The sequence below is a fragment of the Lutjanus erythropterus genome, chromosome 21 (genome assembly GCF_056507025.1).
Source record: "Lutjanus erythropterus isolate fLutEry1 chromosome 21, fLutEry1.hap2, whole genome shotgun sequence".
Classification (NCBI taxonomy): domain Eukaryota; kingdom Metazoa; phylum Chordata; class Actinopteri; order Lutjaniformes; family Lutjanidae; genus Lutjanus; species Lutjanus erythropterus.
Genome location: NC_139337.1, coordinates 30,741,736 through 30,762,795, shown reverse-complemented (window position 1 = coordinate 30,762,795; position 21,060 = coordinate 30,741,736). Strand labels below are relative to the sequence as shown.

The window sequence follows — 21,060 nt, the reverse complement described above, 5'->3', positions numbered from 1 at the left end:
AAAAACAATACATCCAGGATCTTTTTCCAACCCTCCAACATTTGTCCCGCGCTCTGAGTCCCTCATGTTTTTTTCTCCTGTTCAAGTTCTTCATGGCAGTTCTCTCCAGCACCCTGCTGTGCTTTTCTGCCAGAAGAAAAAAACACTGAATGAACACAAACCTTTAATGTCTGCAGCTTTGCTCCCAGCTGCTGGATATTCATGATGAAGTTATTTATTATGGTGCTAAAAAATACAAGTGAAGGAATAACAATTTTGGCTGAATACATTATATGTTCAGAGCTTAAAAAAAAATGAAATATACAAAGCTGAAGTGGTTTAGCAGGACAAAATGATGTCATATTTCTGTAGTTTGCTGACATTTAAATAAAAGTGATGGCAGTTGGTGAGTTGGAGTTTTTGATGGCTGAACTCTTCATAAATAATCACTAATAATATTTTTTACAACTTTAACTTTGTTTCTTATTGAGTCACAGATATTTAATATTTTGTAGAAATACACTTTTGGCTTCAACGTTAATGTTTTTGAGAGAAATCAGATCACTGTATGTTTATGTCTTTGAACACACCTTAACCATAATATAAGTTAATATGTTACAAAGAGCAGTAATAAAGACACACAGTAAGAGTCGGAGCAGACCGGAGGAAGTCAGTCAGTTCTCCAGCCTCTGGTTTCAATCTAACATGAAAATGACTGAAACCAAGTGTGTGGTGTCTCTGCTGGTGGTCCTGATGTCTCTGTGGACTTTAACCAGAGCAGGTGAGTGAGGCGTTCACAGACCATCTCATCTTAGTACCAGTCAAAACTTTAATCAGTTCTTTAAACTGGGTCGATTATTTAATGAGAAAAAAAAACTAACCTCCACTTTATGGATCAAAACTGTTTTTGTTGACAATCAAAATGTTAAAAAGTTAATGACTAGTTGCTGCACTAGTTATTCTAGAAATAATTTTGCCTCCCTTATTTGAATATTGTTAAAATATTAATGCAAAATGCTCAAAAGAAATGGTAAATGTTGCATTTGAGGCCTGTAGTTTATTTAATTACTAATCAAAGAATGGAAACTTTGGAGCAAACACAATCCTAATTGCATAAAAAGTTGGATCGCTGTGAAAACGTAAATAAAAACAGAATGTAATCTTTTAAAAACAGTTCAGTAAAAGTGTTCAGAGCCCATAGTAAAGTGTTGGACCTCGCTCCATGACTGAGCCTTTTGAAGACGCCACGTTCATGATCCTCAGTCATGATACTGTCACCTGTTACCAGGTAACCTGTTTACCTGTTCAATCTTCCAAACAGGTTTTTTTTTTAATGTTCCACAACTTTACTAGTCTTTTATTGTCCTGATACTAATCTCTATAAACTGGGACAAGATTGTGGTGTTCGGGTTCTGGTTTCTGTTTTGACCAATCACGTTTGAGGGGACTTTGCTTGTAAACACTTCATGTGGAGAGAAAAAGAGGCAGAATGCATGGACTATCATCTGACAAACTTTTTTCACATTAACCTGCATTCATATACAGATATCTGTTCAGAGGGATTAGCCTGCGACTCTGGTCTCACATTTCGAGATACTGACTGGACTATGACCAGTGAGCAGGAGTCCACCGGCTGACGTGCAAGTGCTCAATCACTTCACCTTCATCCAGTTAATAATGTGTGCTGCTGCAGTTCACCAGCCTGAAACAAACAGTAAATTCACAAAAACACTCCAGATTAAATGATGAAATAGAAGAGGTCACTCAGTGCAGTGCAGATCTCTGTCAGACCGCCTGAAAAGAATATTTGGATTTAACTCCTTTATAATCACAAGATCAAAAACTTGGATTACAAAAATAGAAGATGAAGCTTGATTTATTAACCTCAGTAAACATTTGCTGATGAGTTTCTGATCTCAGTCTTACAGCCTGACTCAACGACTGCAACACATAGGGAGACAGACATGAGGTGGCGGGCTGAAGAACTTAATTTATTTAACAAAATACTCAAGCAAACTAACAAAATGTGCAGGAAATCAGTGGATCAGTGGTGTAGTGCAGGTATGGGTGCTTGAGGATATGTGTGAGAGAAAGGAACAAAAGAAAACAGCATGCTGGTCTCATGCTGCTCAGGTGTTGTCTGTCTGGATGCTGACAGGAGAAGAGCAGAAGAAGAGATTGACTGCAGGCTGTGGCAGCTATTTAAAGGAAGGAGCACACCTGGCCCAGGTGTGGCCCGTCCCACTAATGACCCTCCTGCAAAGAGAGAGAGAGAAGCAGCAGCACCAGGGGCAGGGAGGAGGGGTCGTCATGTCAGTCAGTAAATTATGATCCCATTTAGAGTAAAATACATTATAATGCAGGGTTTACTTTGGGGCGGAGCTACCATGATTGACAAGTTGTTAAGTTAATCAGGACAGAAACATAGCAACTGTCCCCAGACTGTCCAAAAATGGTCACTTATGATTACAAAAAAGTCAGATGTCACAGGAGGTTCACACTCGCTCAGGTCATCATCACTCCACTGTATCTTTAAAAAGCAAATAGTTGCTTTGTGCAGCTGAGTGTCACATACTGAACCTTTAATAATCAGGCCTTTAAAAGTGTCTACTTGGATTCTCAGCTTCTATCTTCTCTGAATGGACGTCTCTTTATCAGATGTTGCAGATGTTGAGGTGTCCTGTGTTTTCATGGAGAGCTGCATCTTACCGTGCAGCTTCCAGCCCGGACCTGATCCAGTCATCCACTGGATTCAGGAGACACCAGGAAACACTTACGCCCACTCTTACTATCGCAACCAAGACCAGGTCACACTCCAAAACCAGCGCTTCAGAGGCAGGACATCACTGTTCAGGGATCAGATCTCCATAGGAAACGCCTCGCTCCAGCTGACAGGGGTGAAGGTCCAGGATGAGGGCAGATACCAGTGTTACACCAGTACAGAGTCTGCAGAGAAATCATTTATCAACCTAAAAGTGAACGGTATGAGAAACACACAGAAAACACAAGTAAATACACACATGAAAACATTTGACTGCTGTTTCTAAAGCAGTTTCATATAAAACAATTATTTATTTGCAGCTCCAGTCAGTAAAGTCGACATAAAGCAGGAAGGAAACAGGATCACCTGCAGCTCAGAGGGGATCTACCCTGAACCTGAACTCAGCTGGACCATCAACCCTCCATCCAACGTGACCTTCAAGAACTCAACCACAGTCCATCAGACTGAGCAGCAGCTCTACAACATCAACAGTTCTCTGATTGTTTCAGACAGTGTTACTGGTCTGGACTACAGCTGCACCGTCAGCACTGACAGAAGCAATATGACCGTCACTTTATTTAAATCAAGTAAGAGGAGCTGCACTCACTTTATTGGCTGTAATAAACAGCTGAAACTCCCATCATGCCATGCCCTAAAATTTAGCTATTCTGACAAAACACACAATAAAATCACTGGGTGAAAATAAAGCACCGACACAACGCTGGATTAACTTCACCAAGTTCTGTGTGAGTGCTATATACTCAAGACAAGCTGCTGCTGGCATAACACACCCAAATCTCCAAACAAACTGCTGGCAGTCAGGCTGCATTGTGGGTAATGTAGGCAGAATGTTTCGCTTGTAGTGTCATGGACAACATTCATGTAAGATAACAAATAACATCCTAAAATTTACTCAAGATGGTCTGAAAGAAATATTTAGTGTATCTTTTTTGCTGAGAAAGTTTAGTTAACTCGCTCTTTTTCTGTTTCAGAGCGATCATCTAATGTGGGAGAGCAGACAAAGAAAGAAACTGTAATCGGAGTGGTCGTGGCCATGGTGGCTTTTGTAGTGTTCGTAGGTGTGGTGGTATACTGCTTAATTAGAGTACCTCCATCTAAAGCCGCAGACTCTAAGTAAGTATATCCTCTGTGCAGAATACATTAACTCTGCTGCACTGTAATGAATTCTTCATGTTTCTTTGATTCTGTTGATCTTCTTTTCAGTGTTTTCACTGTGTTTGTTGGTCTTGATTAACAAGGAGACGAAGACAAATCTCCTGCCTTGCAACAAATGATATGTTAATGTCATACAGACAGCAAGAACATCAGACTTTACATGAGCAATCAAGAGTGCAATAAATGTTTTTGTATGAAAAATAAGAATTGAGAGCTTCAGAGCTGAGGCCAGAGAAGAACAGCTGATCTCTGACAAACTGCAGGACATTAATGTGAATAAAGAATTAATGATGTCAGTGCTCTCTGGTTGAAATTAAGACTAAATCACTTTAAATCTTCATCTTCAGTTTAAACAATGTGGTCAGTGTGAGCATCATATAGCTTCATAATAATGTTGAAAAAGAACATATTGAACATGTTTGTTATTGAGAGATCACTTTAAGTTTAATGTGTTTCAAAATTATCTTCAATTTGTTTGCAGATCAGAACGGAATCATCTGAGGAACAAATCAGAAACTGAGGGAGGAAAACTAGAGGAGGAGTCAGATGAAGAGAGACGAGGCTCTCTGCTGTAGTCTGAAGGATGAATGGATATCTGAAGCTCTTATTTTCTGCGCTGTGAACTCTGTCTACATCATTTTTCTGAGCAGCAGCATCAGCAGCCACCGAGAGAAAACAACGAGACACCCAGGATCTTTCTTCTGAGTCGTTCTAGTTTTTTTTTTCTCCTGTTCAGTTATTGGTGGTAAGAAATAGAAATGAAGGAATTAAAACACTCATTATGGCTAAAAACATTATATGTTCAGAGCTTAAAAAAATCTAATGCTATGTAAGAGGATTTTTTACTTGTTTGAAGTGGGCGGAGCTTAGTAGGAAAAAAATGATGTCATATTTCTGTAGTTTATTGACATTTGAATAAAAATCTGATGACAGTTGGTGAGTTGGAGTTTTTGATGGTTAAACTCTTCATGGATAATCAGTAAGAATATTTAATGTTATAGAGAAATACTTTAACAAGAAGTTTCAGGTGTCATTCTTAATTTTTTTTTTTTTCACACGTCAGACAGTGAGTCAGAAATCTACTTTCCCAAAGTCAGTTCTTAAGATCTTAAGATTCAAGTGTCAATTGTCATTGTTAATTTACGGCTGCAGAATCTATAAAAAGTCAGAAAAATTGTGAAAAATGTCAAAGTTTTTCGAAATCCAAGAAGACATATTTTTTTGTCCATCAATAACCAAACATTCAGTTTAACAGAAAAATAATCAAAGAAAAGGGATTTTATTCTGCAAAAATTTGGACATTTAATTTTTAAAATGTAGATTTTGTGTGAAACCCTTAATATCTGAAGCAGCAATTAATGTGTGAAATGAATAAAACTGTGTCTGTGATATATAAATATATAAATAAGGATGAAATAACAGGACAGTGGTGGAAAAGACAAGAAAACTAAAACTGTCTGCTGTTTGTAGATCAGGTTCATACCAGAAACAGATTATAGAGGACAGACAAAAGGAAAATACAGGTGGAAATTCTGGTTTTTGTTTTGGTCATCACACTCAGATTTCTTGTTCAGTAGGGACGGTCAGGAAATTTGATCCCAGCAGTCCTGAGCGTCCTGTCAGGAAAGTGTCAGACTGTGATTATTATCATCGATATCGTCTTTGATAATTAATCATGTCAGTGTTTGTTCCTCTTCTCTGTTCTCTCCTGGGGATTTTCTCTGCAGCAGAAGCTAAAGGTGAGCAGTTAAATCTAACATATGATGATTTACTATGATAGAAAGACAAAATATTAAGTACATAAACTGTACTTCTTCATGTGTGATATACTGTATGTTCTGTAAAATATTCTTTTTTGAAGTTCATAATGTTTTAAATGTTGAGGTGTCGACTGTTTGGACCAAACAAACACAGTGAAGGTGACATTTGTTTCATACTTGGTTTTGTTTTTTATTCACTTTCATCTGTGAAAGAAAATATTTTCCATTTACAAGAAACTATAACCAGGAAACTAACTAACTCACTCACATTAAAATGCATAAAAGTATTTATTCATTTTATTTGCTTGTCTGTCGGTTCTTTGGTTCTGTGTTGTTACTTTGTGTGAACGAGGACTGAAGTGATGAGGAACCTGCAGAAACACTGTGTACCTTCTTATGATTAAATGATGACATATTGGTACTGATGGAGACGCTGCAGGAGAAAAGGGTAAAGAAAAAAACAACAACCAATAGATATCACCATGAGACGTCCTCTGTTGGTTACTTACATTAAAATAAGGATGTTTTGTCTTACAAGTTTTCCTAATTTGCAAACATTTCCAGAATTCAGACTTTTTAGACTTGTTTAATATTCTTGTTTCATTTTCTTGACAGATTAGAGTCAAAGATTTGGATATCTCTCTTTTTTTATCACTCAGAATCAGAAAATACATAAAAAGTCCTGTTTGGTCCATGGTTTCTGGAATAAAACGTTCTATAAATCAGGCTATGAATGATATATGAACACATCTCTCTACAAAAACCTCCAGAATATAGAAATGAATAAAACTGGAAAGTTTGATGGATGTAAGTGCAACTGAAGAGGAGATGTTTGTCTCTGGGAAATATTTTTGTTTATTTATTAATTAATAATAATATATATTATTATTTTATTGCTCCTCCAGAGTTCATGACCAAAACTGTGTCCATAACCACAATCCACAGTCTGCTGTCCAGAAATAAAAGACCTAGAATTAAGTAATTGACCAATCAGAACCGAGTATTTAATAAAGCCATGTAATAATTATAATTTAGTCACTTCCACTGTTGTTAAAACAGACTAAGACAAGAAAAAAATATGTCTATGTTTAATTTTTGATGCAGAGCAGATGCATGTCTCTATAAACAGCTCAGTTGGATGGACGTTCCAGTGATGGACGTCTCTTTATCAGATGTTGCAGATGTTGAGGTGTCCTGTGTTTTCATGGAGAGCTGCATCTTACCGTGCAGCTTCCAGCCCGGACCTGATCCAGTCATCCACTGGATTCAGGAGACCACAGGAAACACTCCAGTCCACGCCTACTACCACAACCAAGACCAGCTCACACTCCAGAACCAGCGCTTCAAAAACAGGACATCACTGTTCAGGGATCAGATCTCCAGAGGAAACGCCTCGCTCCAGCTGACAGGGGTGAAAGTTCAGGATGAGGGCAGATACCAGTGTTACACCAGTACAGAGTCTGCAGAGAAATCATTTATCATCCTAAAAGTGAACGGTATGAGAAACACATGAAGTAATAAAAATAATGTAATAAAGTACAATAATAATGTAGGAGACATATATACTAATAATGTCATATGTGTATAATGTAATACCAGTTTATGATCATTCTGGAGGCTGCAGTCTGTCTGTTATTGATGAATTTAACAACTCAACAGCATCACATTCAGTCAAAAGGTTTTCTGTGTCATTAATAATAAACAACACAACACTTATCATAAAAAAATCACAGCATTTGATGCTTCATGTCCTGTAAGATTGTTTTGCTATAAAGTTCAGTTAACGCTGTTTTTCTGTTTCAGTCCGTCCACCTGATGAAACACCGCAGTCAAATGTAGGAAATATAGTCGGAGTGATTGTAATCCTTTTTGTTATCGCAGTAATTGCAGGCCTGGTCATATACTGCAAAAAAACTGTTGCTAGGCGACCATCTTTTGCATACACTGAGTAAGTATATCGTCTGTATTAAATACATTAACACTGCTGCACTGTCATGATTATTTCATAATGATTTATGATTATGTTTAATGTAAAAATACTGCTGTCATTTGGTCGTTTTATTTTTATTATTTTAAATTATTATTATTATTTTTCAATGTTTTCATTGTTTCTTGGTCTTGATTGATAAAAAGAGAAATATCCTGCATTACAACAAATGAAGCTCTATTCAGTTTTGTATTAATCTGTTTTTTTCCTTTGCTTCAGTTAAAATCTACCTTAAATAAACTTCTCTCAGTGAAACAGATGATGAAATTACTCTGAGTTTAATGTGTTTCAAAAATGTCTTCAATTTGTTTGCAGACCAGATCATTATCATCTGGACGACAGGTTGGAAGATGAGGAAGAACAAATAGAGGAAGAGTCAGACGAAGAGAGACGAGACTCTACAGGACAGAGTGACACTTGAAGCTCTTATTTACTGAACTGTGAACATAAACTTGAAGAGGGAGAGTTCAGACAGAAACAAGACCTTCAGTTCTGTATTGTTGTTGTTGTTGTTGTTGTTGTTGTTGTTGTTGTTGTTGTTGTTGTTGTTCAGTAAACATCTTCATCCAGACTTTTACAGTGAGGCTCTGCTCTATAACAGCACAGTTCAGATAAGTAGGTGCTAAATTTCATAGCCAGACTTCAATCAAAATAAAAAAAAAATAAAATAGATAAATAAATAAATAAAAATAACCTGTAATGTTCTAATATAATATAATATAATTAAGGGATTTCATTCTGGAAAAATGTATATTTAATGTTTAAAATATTGATTTGATGTGTGAAAGCAGAAATGAATGTGTGGATTTTATAACAAATTATTTATGATACATAGCCTAAAAACATGAACAGGGATGAAATAACAGCTCTCAAATTTCCAATCTTGATCATGCACACACAAACAAATATATTTCGTAATTTTCGTAATATTTTCATAATGGAGTCTCTCCAGATATAAACATATATAATAAATATAATATAGATGACCTTGATACCTTGAAATGAAGAGACAAAGCTCTTCACAGGAGACTGAATGATAAAATGATATTTGATGCACGTATTCACTGCACTGCAAACTTAAGCTTGAAGTAGGAACGTTCATAAAGAAACAAGCTTCACTTCTGTATTCACTTCGGCAAACATCCTCTAATATGTATACATTGATTCATCTTTGATGATATAATCTGCACCTTGAGCTGATCTTTTATGAGGATCAACACTATATGAAAGTATTTTCTAATCAATCTCATTTTGTATTGTTTTACATTCATAAATGTAAATTTGCAAAATTAAAACCTTAAGTTCATGTTTTAAAGAAACAAAATAAAGCTGAATATTGAGAAAATAACTCGAGCAAAGCTTTATTTGTATTTTTGTTATTAATTATTTGTATCACTGTTTGGTCAAGAGATATGAAACAATTTTTAAAAATCCTCCATGTGACGTGAACCTGTGTGAACAGTGGAGCCCTGTATCAAACTCACCACGCTCATAACAGTAAAACAGCTTCTTACCTGTGAGGTTTGCGCCCCCCAACCTCACAATTTTTATCAGTCATTAACAATAATTGGGAGCCACTGCTTCAGGTAATGTTTTATAAATCATCAATATTTTGTTCAGTCACTTCAAACATGTCTGAAAGTGTGTGTGTGTGTGTGTGTGTGTGTGTGTGTGTGTGTGTGTGTGTGTGTGTGTGTGTGTGTGTGTGTGTGTGTGTGTGCGTGTGTGCTCGCCTCTGTTTCTGCCCTCTGAGCTCTCTTACATTTAAGAACACTTTAGGTTGTATTTGGTCAATTTGACAAGTGACTTTAATTCTTCAATTTGCAAGTAAAAGTGAAAGACTTATTTTTTACTCCGGTAAAAAATCAGTTCATCATGCTGTGAATCATTAATCAAAGGCTTTGATTTTGATCAATGATGATTTGAGACGACAACAAACTGAGTTTTGGTTTCAGTGGAGGTGTGGACTGATCTTGATCTTGTCAGGGCAGTGATGTTTTTAAACTTAGCTTCCTGTCAGACTCCTGTCAGACTCAGAAAGTGTTGGATTGTTCTTATTATCATCGTTATTATGTTTGTTAATTAATCATGGCAGCATATGAAGGACTTCTTCTCTGTTCTCTCCTGTGGATTTTCTCTCCAGCTGAAGCAAAAGGTGAGCGTCACGTTTAATGTATGATTTATCATGATAGAAAGATAGAATACTGCAGAAAGTACACTCTACATAAACTGTGCATGTTAATGTATGTGTTCTTTAAAATATTTGTATCTTCCTTTGATTTTTTTTAATTATTATAATGTATTTACAATAATGTTGAAGTTTGTACTGTTGGTTGGATAAAACAAACACTGTGAGGGTGTCACTGCGGGCTCTGGCTGATTGTGACGACACTTTTTAAACCATTTTTACAAACTAAACAATCAATTGATTAATGGAAAAAAATGATCAGCAGATGAATCCATAATCAAAATAATCAATAGTTGCAACTAGTCCAATCTAAAACAGTTCAAAATGAGCTCCACCTCCAGCAGCGACAAGAGTAAAATCCTGCTTTTACATTAATGACTGAGTCAGAATCATCTAATGAGATCAGATTTAACACCAAAACAGTCACAGGGGACATTTTACTGCATTGACTACTTTTACCTTTATTACTTTAAGTACATTATCCTGATTATACTTACATAGTTCCACTTGAACTCGTGTTGTGCTGGAGTGCGTCAGAGATCACATACCAAGATATCATCATTCTGATCTGAGACGCTGATCGCTGGTGCAGTCAGCTACAGGTCATGGAAAAACCCAGAACATTTCAAGCAATGTTTTTAGTCTCCATGTCTTTATTTCTCACTTTGGTCCAGATGGAAATATTTCAACAACTGCTCAGTGGATTACTATGAAGTTTTATAAAGTCATTCATGGCTCACAGAGGCTGAATTCTGATAACTTCAGTGATCCTGAAGTTTATCCAGTTGATGACAATTTATGACAAGATGCTACTGAGAATTTTTCACAGATAATGATAAACCAGTAAACCCAATTTTCTGAACCAAATACTCCCAAACCTACTAATGTATATAGTGGGAAACCTTATTACCACCACATCAGGTGTGATCATCAAGTAAAATTTCTTTGTAGCTACATGTCCTGAACACTGTCTTTTCCATTTTTTGATGTAATGACTGCTCAGAAGTGTTTGATTGTTTGGTGATTTGGTTTTGGAGCATGACTGGAGATTTCAAGAAATATGTGAAAAACTAAAAAGAGCATGTTTGGTCATTGCAGCATTCTCAGTGAAGTCTACGAATTAGGATGGTTTGTGCTCAATAAAGAAAGAGGCTTATGTGTAAATTTTAACCTGAATGTGTCTCCTGTGTTTTCCAGAGGTAACCATCACATGTGTTAACTCAGATGACTGTTTGCTGCCATGTCAGTTCCAGTCTGATGGTAAAGGGGTGAGGATCATGTGGTACAAGATGAAAGCTGTGGTGAGCTGCACGCGCTACGGCAACACCAGCTTTCTAAATGGTGATCACGAATCACCGGCTGAAAAGTACAGAGGAAGAACAGCTTTGTTTGAAGCCCAGGTCCTGAGTGGCAACGCAACACTGGTGCTGAGAAATATCACACTGGAAGACCAGGGAAAATATCACTGCATCACCATGACTGCACTCCACACTGAAGAGTCTGCAATTGTTACTGTTAATATAAAAGGTAAGGCTGGTATAAGGAAGTCATGGCTTATTTTGGACATATTTTGGTGTAAATGTAAATGTGTTTTACACCCTAGAAGAGGCATGAAAAACATCTGTGCTGACTGCAGACAGCAGTAATATTTTGTAGTGTTGCCTGGAAACATCTTGTTAGCTGCTAGCTCCAGGCTTGCAAGGCTAATTGCATGATGTGAGTAAATAAAACATTAAATATTTTTTTTAAAAGAAGGGGGATAAGCCCAGTTTTAGATGAACAAGCCACCTACACATATTTTCTATCTACACTGGTGCCATGACAGCAAACTCTTGGTAGTGCACTCTCAATCTCTCTTCTTTTTTTTTAAAGTTATATTTTTGTGCTTTTCTTGATAAGATAGCTGAAGAGCACACAGGAAAGGGGGGTGAAGAGAGAGGGGATGACATGCAGCAAATGGCCACAGGCGGGAGTCAAACCACCGGCCGCTGCAAAGGACTAACAGCCCCCATACACAGGGCAGTTGCTCTGCCAACTGAGCTAAACAGCCGCCCCCCGCTCTCAATCTCTTTAAAACAATAAGTCCTAATGAATGTAACATATATACAATATATTCCAAGTTTCCTCCTATGCCAGGCTAATTTAAAAGACATCATTTACAGTTTTTAGCCTGAATCTTCACTGTAGATCCTTAACTTGGAACCATGTTCACATGCACACAGTCTGAACTGGGTGTGTGTGGTGTGATGGTGTACACGTATAAGTGAATGACATGCAGGGCTTTAAGTGACTTGGATTACACCAAACAAGCAGTATGGAGGCATTTATTTATTTATTTTTTTGGGGGGGGGACTATCCACAGGTAACGCATTTACACTTCTAAATTAATTTTATATAAAGAAAACCTCTTTGTTTCTTTTTTTTCTTTTTGCAGCTCCAGTCCAAGTCAACATTCAGCAGGTCGGAAACAGGATCATCTGCAGGTCAGAGGGGATCTACCCTGAGCCTCAGCTCACCTGGTCCACCAACCCTCCATCCACTCTGACCCCAGAAAACCCCACAGTCCAGCAGACTGAACAGCAGCTCTACAAAATCACTGGTTCTGTCATTCTCTCAGGCAGTGTTACTGGTCTGGTCTACAGCTGCAACGTCAGCAGTGGGATCAACTGGAAGACAGCCACTTTGTTTAAACCAAGTAAGTGTTTCTAAAAGCCCCTTTTACACTGGACAAAAATATACAAACACCTACTAACATCTGCTAACATCTCAATTTTAGGCGTAAAATGCCAGGTCGTGTGGATACTAGGTATAAACATACTAAAACTAAATATACATGTATGTATTGACATACTAAATATGTATTTTAAAATGAAAATGTAGCAGTGTGGATGTACCGTATTTCATTATCTGGATGTGTGTGCAAATAAAAAATATTTGCTACACCATCCTAAAAAAAATTATTATAATAATCGATAATGTTCAGAATTTCTTTCTAGAATCTGGAACTAGATGTGCATCAGTTTTTGTCAATGTTTTTGTGTTTTATCATTTCAGTTTTCATCAACTGTTCAGACACTGAAACAACAATCCCCTGCACTTCCTCAAACACGCCGCTAACAGGCTTCAGTCTCCTCTGGAGATTCAACCATGATCAGATCATCCTGAACCAGACCAACATCTCCTGCACAATCTCAGAGGAGTGGAAGCAGCAGGTGAAGGCTGTGTCCAAGTCAGGCAGCCTCACACTACAGGACTTAAATCAGGAGGGAAGATACACGTGTGAGCTCAGCAATGATGAGGAGACATACATAACCAACATCTTCCTGATGAGAAAAGGTCCAGGTAACTTTCACCATAGGGGGCATTTTCAAAAAGCTCAGTTTTTTTAGTTGCCTAAAATGCCATTTGTGTGTGGATGAAAGACCAAAAAGAAAAAGCTCACTACATACCTGTATACATGTGGATGGGCCCTAAGAGCAAAATATAAGATGTACAAATGATTTCATTTAAAACTTTGTACTTACATACATGTTAAAGGATCAGTGTGTAGGATTTGGTTGGTGGTCTAACAGTGAGTTTCCAGGCTGCAAACACCTCGTCTCAATAAATCAAGTGACAAGTAGGCTAATTTTCTCATAAAATCTCATAAACTTATTTTTGAAACTAATGGATTCTCCCCCTGCAGGCCATTAGAAATAATGCAGCTTTCAGGCACCTCAGCATTGACATCACTTTTCAGATGTGGAAGCAATAGATGTCAGTCCATTTGTGGAAATATGGTCTATTGCTGTCGGAAAATTTGATTTACCAACTCTTTTCTGTTTCAGGTTGATGTTCTTTTGACATGATTGGGCCTATAAACCATGACATTATTGCAATATTAATTGCAATATCAGTAGTGGCAGCTCCACCATTAGCCATAGTGCTGCTGTTCTGTGTTTGGACGAGAAGGTAAATGACTTTATGCTTTCACATTTCAATTTATTTTGTGTATGTTGGTTGTATTTATGATATTGTCTTTTTGGACTCAAAACAGCTCTCTGGTCACCAGGAAAACGGAACATGTCCCAAATTATTTATAAGGCCTTACAGTAAATCACGTCTGTATTGGAAATTCAGTTGCACTGCTGCACAGCAATGAACTAGAGGATGAGTTAACATGTTAAAGAGGAATACTGCTGCCAAGCAGCGTCACCTCTAATTTGCAATTACCCTGTTCATTTTACGGTGTATTCTAAGCCAAATTTATTTAAATAATCAGTAAAATAATATAAGATTTAGCAGAGATGGGAAGTAAAGAAATATAAATACTTCAGATAGATGAAAACTACATAACAAGATGCAGCAACTGAATCTTTTTGAAAGTTATGAGTTCTGTGCAGTTTTTTGGCTGCACAAAGGAAGGGCTCAGAGGTGGCCTTTCTCTATTAATGTAGTTACATACAATGGAATTAAATTACAAATTATTATAAAACTGTTTATGTGATGGTTAAAAAAATAGAATTTTGCCTTGTGTTTTCACTACAAACAGCATTGTGGGTTACGGCCATTGACTGATGTTGAATTTGAGCCTCTTTTTAAGGAGAATATTAACTGTAAACAGACATATAGACCACCAGTGTGTTGGTAAGGTTTTTAACTGCTGCCTTGGCCAGACTCATTTCCTAAATAAGACACAGGTGTGACACTGATTGGATTGGGAGCACAGACAAAAATGAACCCTGTTCATGTGAATGTCCAGCCAGTCATGAAAGTAAATGTTTAAACTGCAGCCATAAATCCCAAAAACAACAGATTTTGTAGCAGTAGAACTCAGTTCTGTTGGTCAGTATAGCAGCAATGAGGAATTCATTGCTTCAATTGACTACATTTCCCATCATCAGAGACTGGACACGTGCATTAAAAGTGGTGAAGTTTGCCTTTAATGCATTTCATGATTTGATTTGATTTTTGTTATTCTGTCATGCACAAATAATGTGCCCAGTCCAAACAGGTTTACAAGACACAATTATATAGAAAAACAGACCAGAAACCAGAGCAGCAACATAAATTACAACTAATACCAAACAATAAACCATCCTGGCATTTAAAAGCTTAAAAGAAGGTTAAAAATGTTAAAATAACATAACCATTTCATTCTGTCATCATCGGTGCACAAGAACATTTCTGGATTTTGAACAGACGTTTCATTATGTGCCAGTGGTCATGATGCATTTATGGTAAAACAATTCCAATCCCTGGTTTGGATTAAAAGTGTTTTATTATCTGACTTACTGAGTGCAGCAACTACACCTCTGTAATAAAAACACAGCATTTAACCATTTAGAGGCTAACTAATTATTCTGCGCGTACAACAGCCTGTATGGACTGTATCACATTTCATTGACTGGGAGGATGATCGAGAGGGCACAAACAAAAGACAAACTGAAAAATAGTCCAGGGGCAAAATATCACGACAGAAGCACATGAGGGTAAACACGGGACACAGGCTGGCAGACATGGGGAAACAAGCAGCACGAACTGGATACTGAGGAACACAGGGACTAAATAGAGGGAACTAACAAGACACAGGTGGGTAAACAGGTGAAAGACATGACAATCAAAAAGAGCGGGAAAAAGAACAAAGACAGGAAGTAAAGACTAGACACATGAGGGAGAACCAAGACTACCAAAATAAAACAGGAAATCAACAAAAAACAAAACCATGACAATAAGTTTGTCATTTTGGTTATAACAAAACATAATTTAACCATTTTGTCTCAAATCTATCGTGAGTAACTTTCCTCTAATCTGTTCATGCTACATGATAAATTATTGATACAGCTACATATTTAGCAACTCATCTTCCTCAAAAATATCATGAATCTCTTTAACCCACGGAGAATTGTGTGATTTACTCCAAAGAAAAACTTTTGCATTGACCCTGTTTTCAGACTTCAGATTCCACAATACCTTTTCTCCTGAAATACATAACCTGCATTTTAATTTGATAATATTTGTTTAAATTAAAACTCAAGGTGAATAAAATAAGGTTAAACCTACATATCTAATCAAATCAAGGTGACAGCTTTATTTTTCCTGTGGTTTGTTTATTTGTTTGTTTGTTTGCTTTGTATTTTTTAGAAACAAAGGAAACACTTGGCACATCTATTAAACAGGATGCGTTGGAGAGAGAAGAGAGAAGACCTTCATCAGACTTTTGCCTGATGAAGGTCTAGTACCGAAACATCACAAATAAATGACATATTGCAAGTTTGACAGTGTGCAGGAGTCCTTTTTCAATGCTTTGTGTTTTTTAAGAGTTTGTAACGTTTTTCAAAACTGAATTTGATTTCATTTTGTTTACATCAAAAAGGTGCAGTGGATACAGGGAGATTATGGAGTAACACCTTCCTGAAGAATGTCAGCACATCGCTCATGGAGACAAAGATCTGAGGACAAATAAACCTCTCCACTCAGGAAGGAAGGATGACATTTTACTTGGATGCATTAATCAGTATCAATCATGATTTCACAGGCTTTTTTCAAGATTGTTGTGACCTAAAATGCTTGATATTATGGTAGCTTTTGAGATGACTGGCGTGATGTGATGTCTGTCTTTCTACTTTGGACCCCATTGCTCCTCTGAAAAATAGAAAGCCAAAATCAAATACTCTCCCTTGGTTTAATGATCATATCCAGAGCAGGTTTGACAAAACGGCAATGCAGAAAATATGAGCGTAAATGGAAACAAACTAAATCACCTGTCATTCTTACCACCTTAAAAGAACTCATGATAAGCTATCAGTCAACAATGAAAGATACAAGATCAGCTTATTTCTCTGAAATTATATTAAAAAAAACTCTCATAACGCCAAAATATTATTCACTGTCATTGTAAGATAATAGGTATTCGGTCCATGATTGTACCAAATTCGCAGCATCTACCCATCGCCTATAATAATCCTGCCTCCCTCACCCAGTTTGACTCTACTGATATTGATTTGTTCGATTCATTCATGATAACGGTGCTTTTCCTGCCAGCCGTGGCTAGCTAGTTGCTGTTGCTTTATTTTGCAGGAAAAAACGGGATATGTGAGCAAGGAAGTCTTGAACGTGACCAAAACTTACAACCAACTTACATGATTTCTGCCTGAGTCACCTCAGATTGATTTTCATTGGCTGTCAAACTATGTCTTTTTTTTAAACTATGTCTTTTTTTTAATTGTTTTTACTTGAAAGACACCTCTAGTGGCAGAAAATACATTATCTGTACATTTAAGATGTTTAAGTTGTATTTAATCAGTATGCTTTAATTAAAATTTGCAAGAAAAAGTGAAAGTCTTGAACTTTTATCTTTCACTTCTGTCCAAAATCTTCCTCTAAAGCAGTTCATCATGTGCATCATTTATCAAACCCTTTGATTTTTAGAGTACAGCAGAACTGACTGAGGCGTGTTTGTTGTTTCCAGCTCAGAGTTTCACTTTTAATAATCAGGAGGCAGGTGGAGATGTTGGATTGAATGTGGAAATTCTGGTTTTTGTTTTGGCTGCAGTTGTCACATATTTCCAGCCGGATGGGGCGGTGATGTTGTAAACTCAGCAAACTTGATCCCGTCAGAGTTTTGTCGGGCTCAGAAGGTGTTAGACTGTCCTTATTATCATCGTTATTATCTCTGTTAATTAATCATGGCAGCATATGAAGGACTTCTTCTCTGTTCTCTCCTGTGGATTTTCTCTCCAGCTGAAGCAAAAGGTGAGCAGTCACGTTTAATACATCATGTTTACTGTGATAGACAAAGAAAATACTTCAGACAGTACTGCATACTTGTTAATTTATATTGATGGTTGGTGGAAGTAAAAAATAAATGTAGAGATGTAAAAGATATCTTTTTAGGAAAGCCTGAAAGACAATAATACTCAGTTATTTTGTTTTTAATATACCTTCCTCAATATTACTTGATGTAAATATTTCATGGAACATGACTTTAAATTTACAAAAAAAATATAATATTATCATTATTATTATAATTGTACAGCACATTAACTAGCTTTGTTGTTATGCAGACTGCACAGCATTTTTATCCCTTGTCCCACCGACGTCCCACATATTGAGACAATGTCCCACGTTCTGATTGGCTCCGGTTTTCAAAAGTTATACCAAGGATGGCCTCATGTATGTCCCCTGATTTGATGCAGCTATTTTATTTTTACATTTCTACTTAGTTATGTGAAAGAATCACACAAGAAAAGTGTAAGAGAAAGACATTAAAATATTTGCAGTGTCAACACAGAATACCCACACAAACCTGAAGAGAGTGTGTTTCAGTCTCAGTGCATACATGAAATAAAATATATATAAAATAGGCCTACTATAAAACATAAAAAGGAACAATAATAGGCCTAGCCTGGGACTTGAATATGATCAGCCTGTAATTGTTTGTGGAAAAGAAATACTTTGTGTAAATAAGTGATGGTCGCCAAAAGTCCAAGAAGCATTTTGTAATAAATAGTTAACTAGTGTTTTGCTTAGTTGGTAGGTAACTAATAATTCCTCTTCTTCATGCTGGACTTTTCTTCCATAAACTTTAGATAAACTTTTTAAATTAGCACCAAAGGGGGGTTTATCCTCCATCACTGCTTCAGGAAGGGATCATTTCATTCTCAGTGTAACAATTACCTCATGCACTGTGTTTTTATTGCAGCACAGATCTCTATAGTGATGGGAATCACATTACCAAGACATCTTTTATTCTCTGATGCACTGCAGCACCCTTACTTTGGATGATCTTCTGAATTTTCAGTTTATGACAATATGCTAAAGAACGTCCATAAATGAATATGAATCACTACTAACAAGTAAATCAAAATATGTTGTTTGAATAGATTAACTTGTTTGTAGGGTTTTATAGGGTTTTTTCAGAAGAATCAACTTACAATACATCATATGGTGAAATTCAGTCTCTGTGTTTTAATCCATCTAAAGCAGCAGTGAGCATTTATCTGTGACATCCAGGGAGCAAATATCAGTATCTAAAATTTAAATCTGAATGTTTTTCTTGTGTTTTCCAGACTTAACCATCACATGTGTGAGTTCAGAGGACTGTGTGCTGCCATGTCAGTTCCAGTCTGACGGTAAAGGTGCGAGGATCATGTGGTACAAGAAGAAAGCCGTGGTGAGCTGCACACGCTACGGCAACACCAGCTTTGTGGTCGGCCACAACTCGCCGGCTGACAAGTACATAGGAAGAACAGCTCTGTACGCAGACCAGGTCCTGGATGGCAACGCAACGCTGGTGCTGAGAAACGTCACGCCGCACGACCAGGGCAAATATTTCTGCATCACCTACACCAAAGCCCATACTGAGGAGTCTGGGATCATCTCTCTTGTTGTCAAAGGTAAACCTGCTTTAAGGAAGTCGTGGGCATTTGTATAAAATATATTTATCATATTGACCCTTAAAGCATCATCTGTTTATAAAATGAGTCTGAGGCAGCAGCAAACTCATCTTTACTGTTTCTGTAGCTCCGGTTCAGAAGGTTGACATCGAGTTCATTGGCAGCTCAGTCACCTGCAGAGCTGAAGGTATCTACCCGGCCCCGTCACTCACCTGGTCTACAGATCCTCCGGTCGCTCGACTCCTCCTTAACAAAACAAAGACCCAGAAAAACCAGCTCGGCTTCTACAACGTTCAGAGTTCCCTCAGGCTGATGGAGGACGACGCCGTAAATCAGACGTGCATCTGTTGTGTCACCAGCGACTCCAACAAAATGACAGCCTTCCTGAAGCAAGAAGGTAAGTTTGATTTATTTGGTGTGAGGCTGTACGACCCCAGGTCCAAAAGAGCTGTAAATAAAAACAGATGTAATGATTTGCAAATCCTTGAAAGACTCAGTGGTTCACCAGCATGGATGAGGTGAGATTCACCACTTTGTGAAAAATTGCCTCATCATTGTATAAAGGACACTACATGGACTCAGGAACACTTTGGAAAACTGTTGTCAGTAAACACAGTTTGTCTCTGCATCTACAAATGTAAGTTCAGACTCAAACAGAAAGACATATATCAACAACATCCAGAAACACTGCAGACGTCTCTGGACCAGAGCTCAGCTGAGATGGACTGACGCAAAGAGGAAAAGTGTCCTGTGGTCTGACGAGTCCACATTTCAGACTGTTTTCACTAATCAAGGACGTCATGTCCTCCAGGCTGAAGAGGAAAAGGACCATCCAGATTGTTCCCAGCACTGACTTCAACAGACAGCAGCTGTGATGGTATGGAGGGATTCAGAGAGACACATGCTGCCATCACTGACGTCTTCTTCAGAGACGTCCCTGATTATTTCAGAGAGACGATGCTGAGACGCATTGTGGACGTGTTCCAACAGTGTGTCTTCATAGTAAGAGTTCAGGCACTAGACTGACCTGCAGTCCAGACCTGTCTCCCATTGAAAATGTGTGGTGCATCATGAAGCACAAAACACGACAACAGAGACTGTGGACTGTTGAGCAGCTGAAGACGAATATCAAGAAAGAATGAGACAGAATTTACCTTTAAAACTTCAACAGTTAGTGTCTCAGTTCACAAACACTGACTGAGTGTTAGAAGAAAAGATGATGGATCACAGACAGAAACATGATCCTGTATCAGCTTTTTTTGGAGCATATTGCAGCAACAATATTAAACAACTTGTCTTTGTATTGTATTCAATTGCATGTAAGTTGAAAAGTTACATTTTACACAACTTTTTTGGAGTTGGGTTGTAGTTGACTTGATAAAAAACTTCCTGTTTCTCTTTGTTGTAGCTTCCATCCAGGTCTCTGCAGGCAGCGATGTGAACGTTCCCTGCAGTCTGCCAAACAACGCCCTTCTGAGCTTTAATCTCACGTGGATGTTCAGACGCTCAGATCCCATCCTGTCGATCTCCATCGCTGTTAAGAAGCAGTCGGTGAAGGTCTGGGATCAGTGGAAGCCTCACATCTCCGATGGCCTTTCGGCGAGGAGATACCTGCAGCTGCACAACCTGCAGACTGAGCACCAGGGAACCTACACCTGCGAGGTCAGCACACCTGAAGAAACGTACATCACCTGGACCGACGTCACAGTGACTGAAGGTAACGACATTACAGAGGAGCCAAACCTTCTCTAAACCCAGCCAGTCATCTTTAAACTCCAGCCTAACATCAGTCTCAGGTTTGAGATGTTTATAAACCCAAAGAGTTTGGTGAA

General features: G+C 37.7%; 1 protein-coding gene across 1 annotated transcript in view; it reads left to right on the top strand.

Annotated features, from left to right (window-relative positions):
* The window catches only part of LOC146307865 (hemicentin-1-like), a 45,698-nt gene that overhangs the window by 23,379 nt on the left and 1,259 nt on the right, over positions 1-21,060 (top strand). Inside the window, exons 7-15 of the mRNA XM_084710415.1 lie at positions 587-760; positions 2,638-2,961; positions 3,061-3,327; positions 6,858-7,172; positions 12,286-12,546; positions 12,906-13,193; positions 18,902-19,228; positions 19,356-19,625; positions 20,637-20,945. Coding sequence (XP_084566541.1) covers positions 587-760; positions 2,638-2,961; positions 3,061-3,327; positions 6,858-7,172; positions 12,286-12,546; positions 12,906-13,193; positions 18,902-19,228; positions 19,356-19,625; positions 20,637-20,945 — 2,535 coding nt within the window. The remainder of the gene's footprint in view (positions 1-586; positions 761-2,637; positions 2,962-3,060; positions 3,328-6,857; positions 7,173-12,285; positions 12,547-12,905; positions 13,194-18,901; positions 19,229-19,355; positions 19,626-20,636; positions 20,946-21,060) is intronic.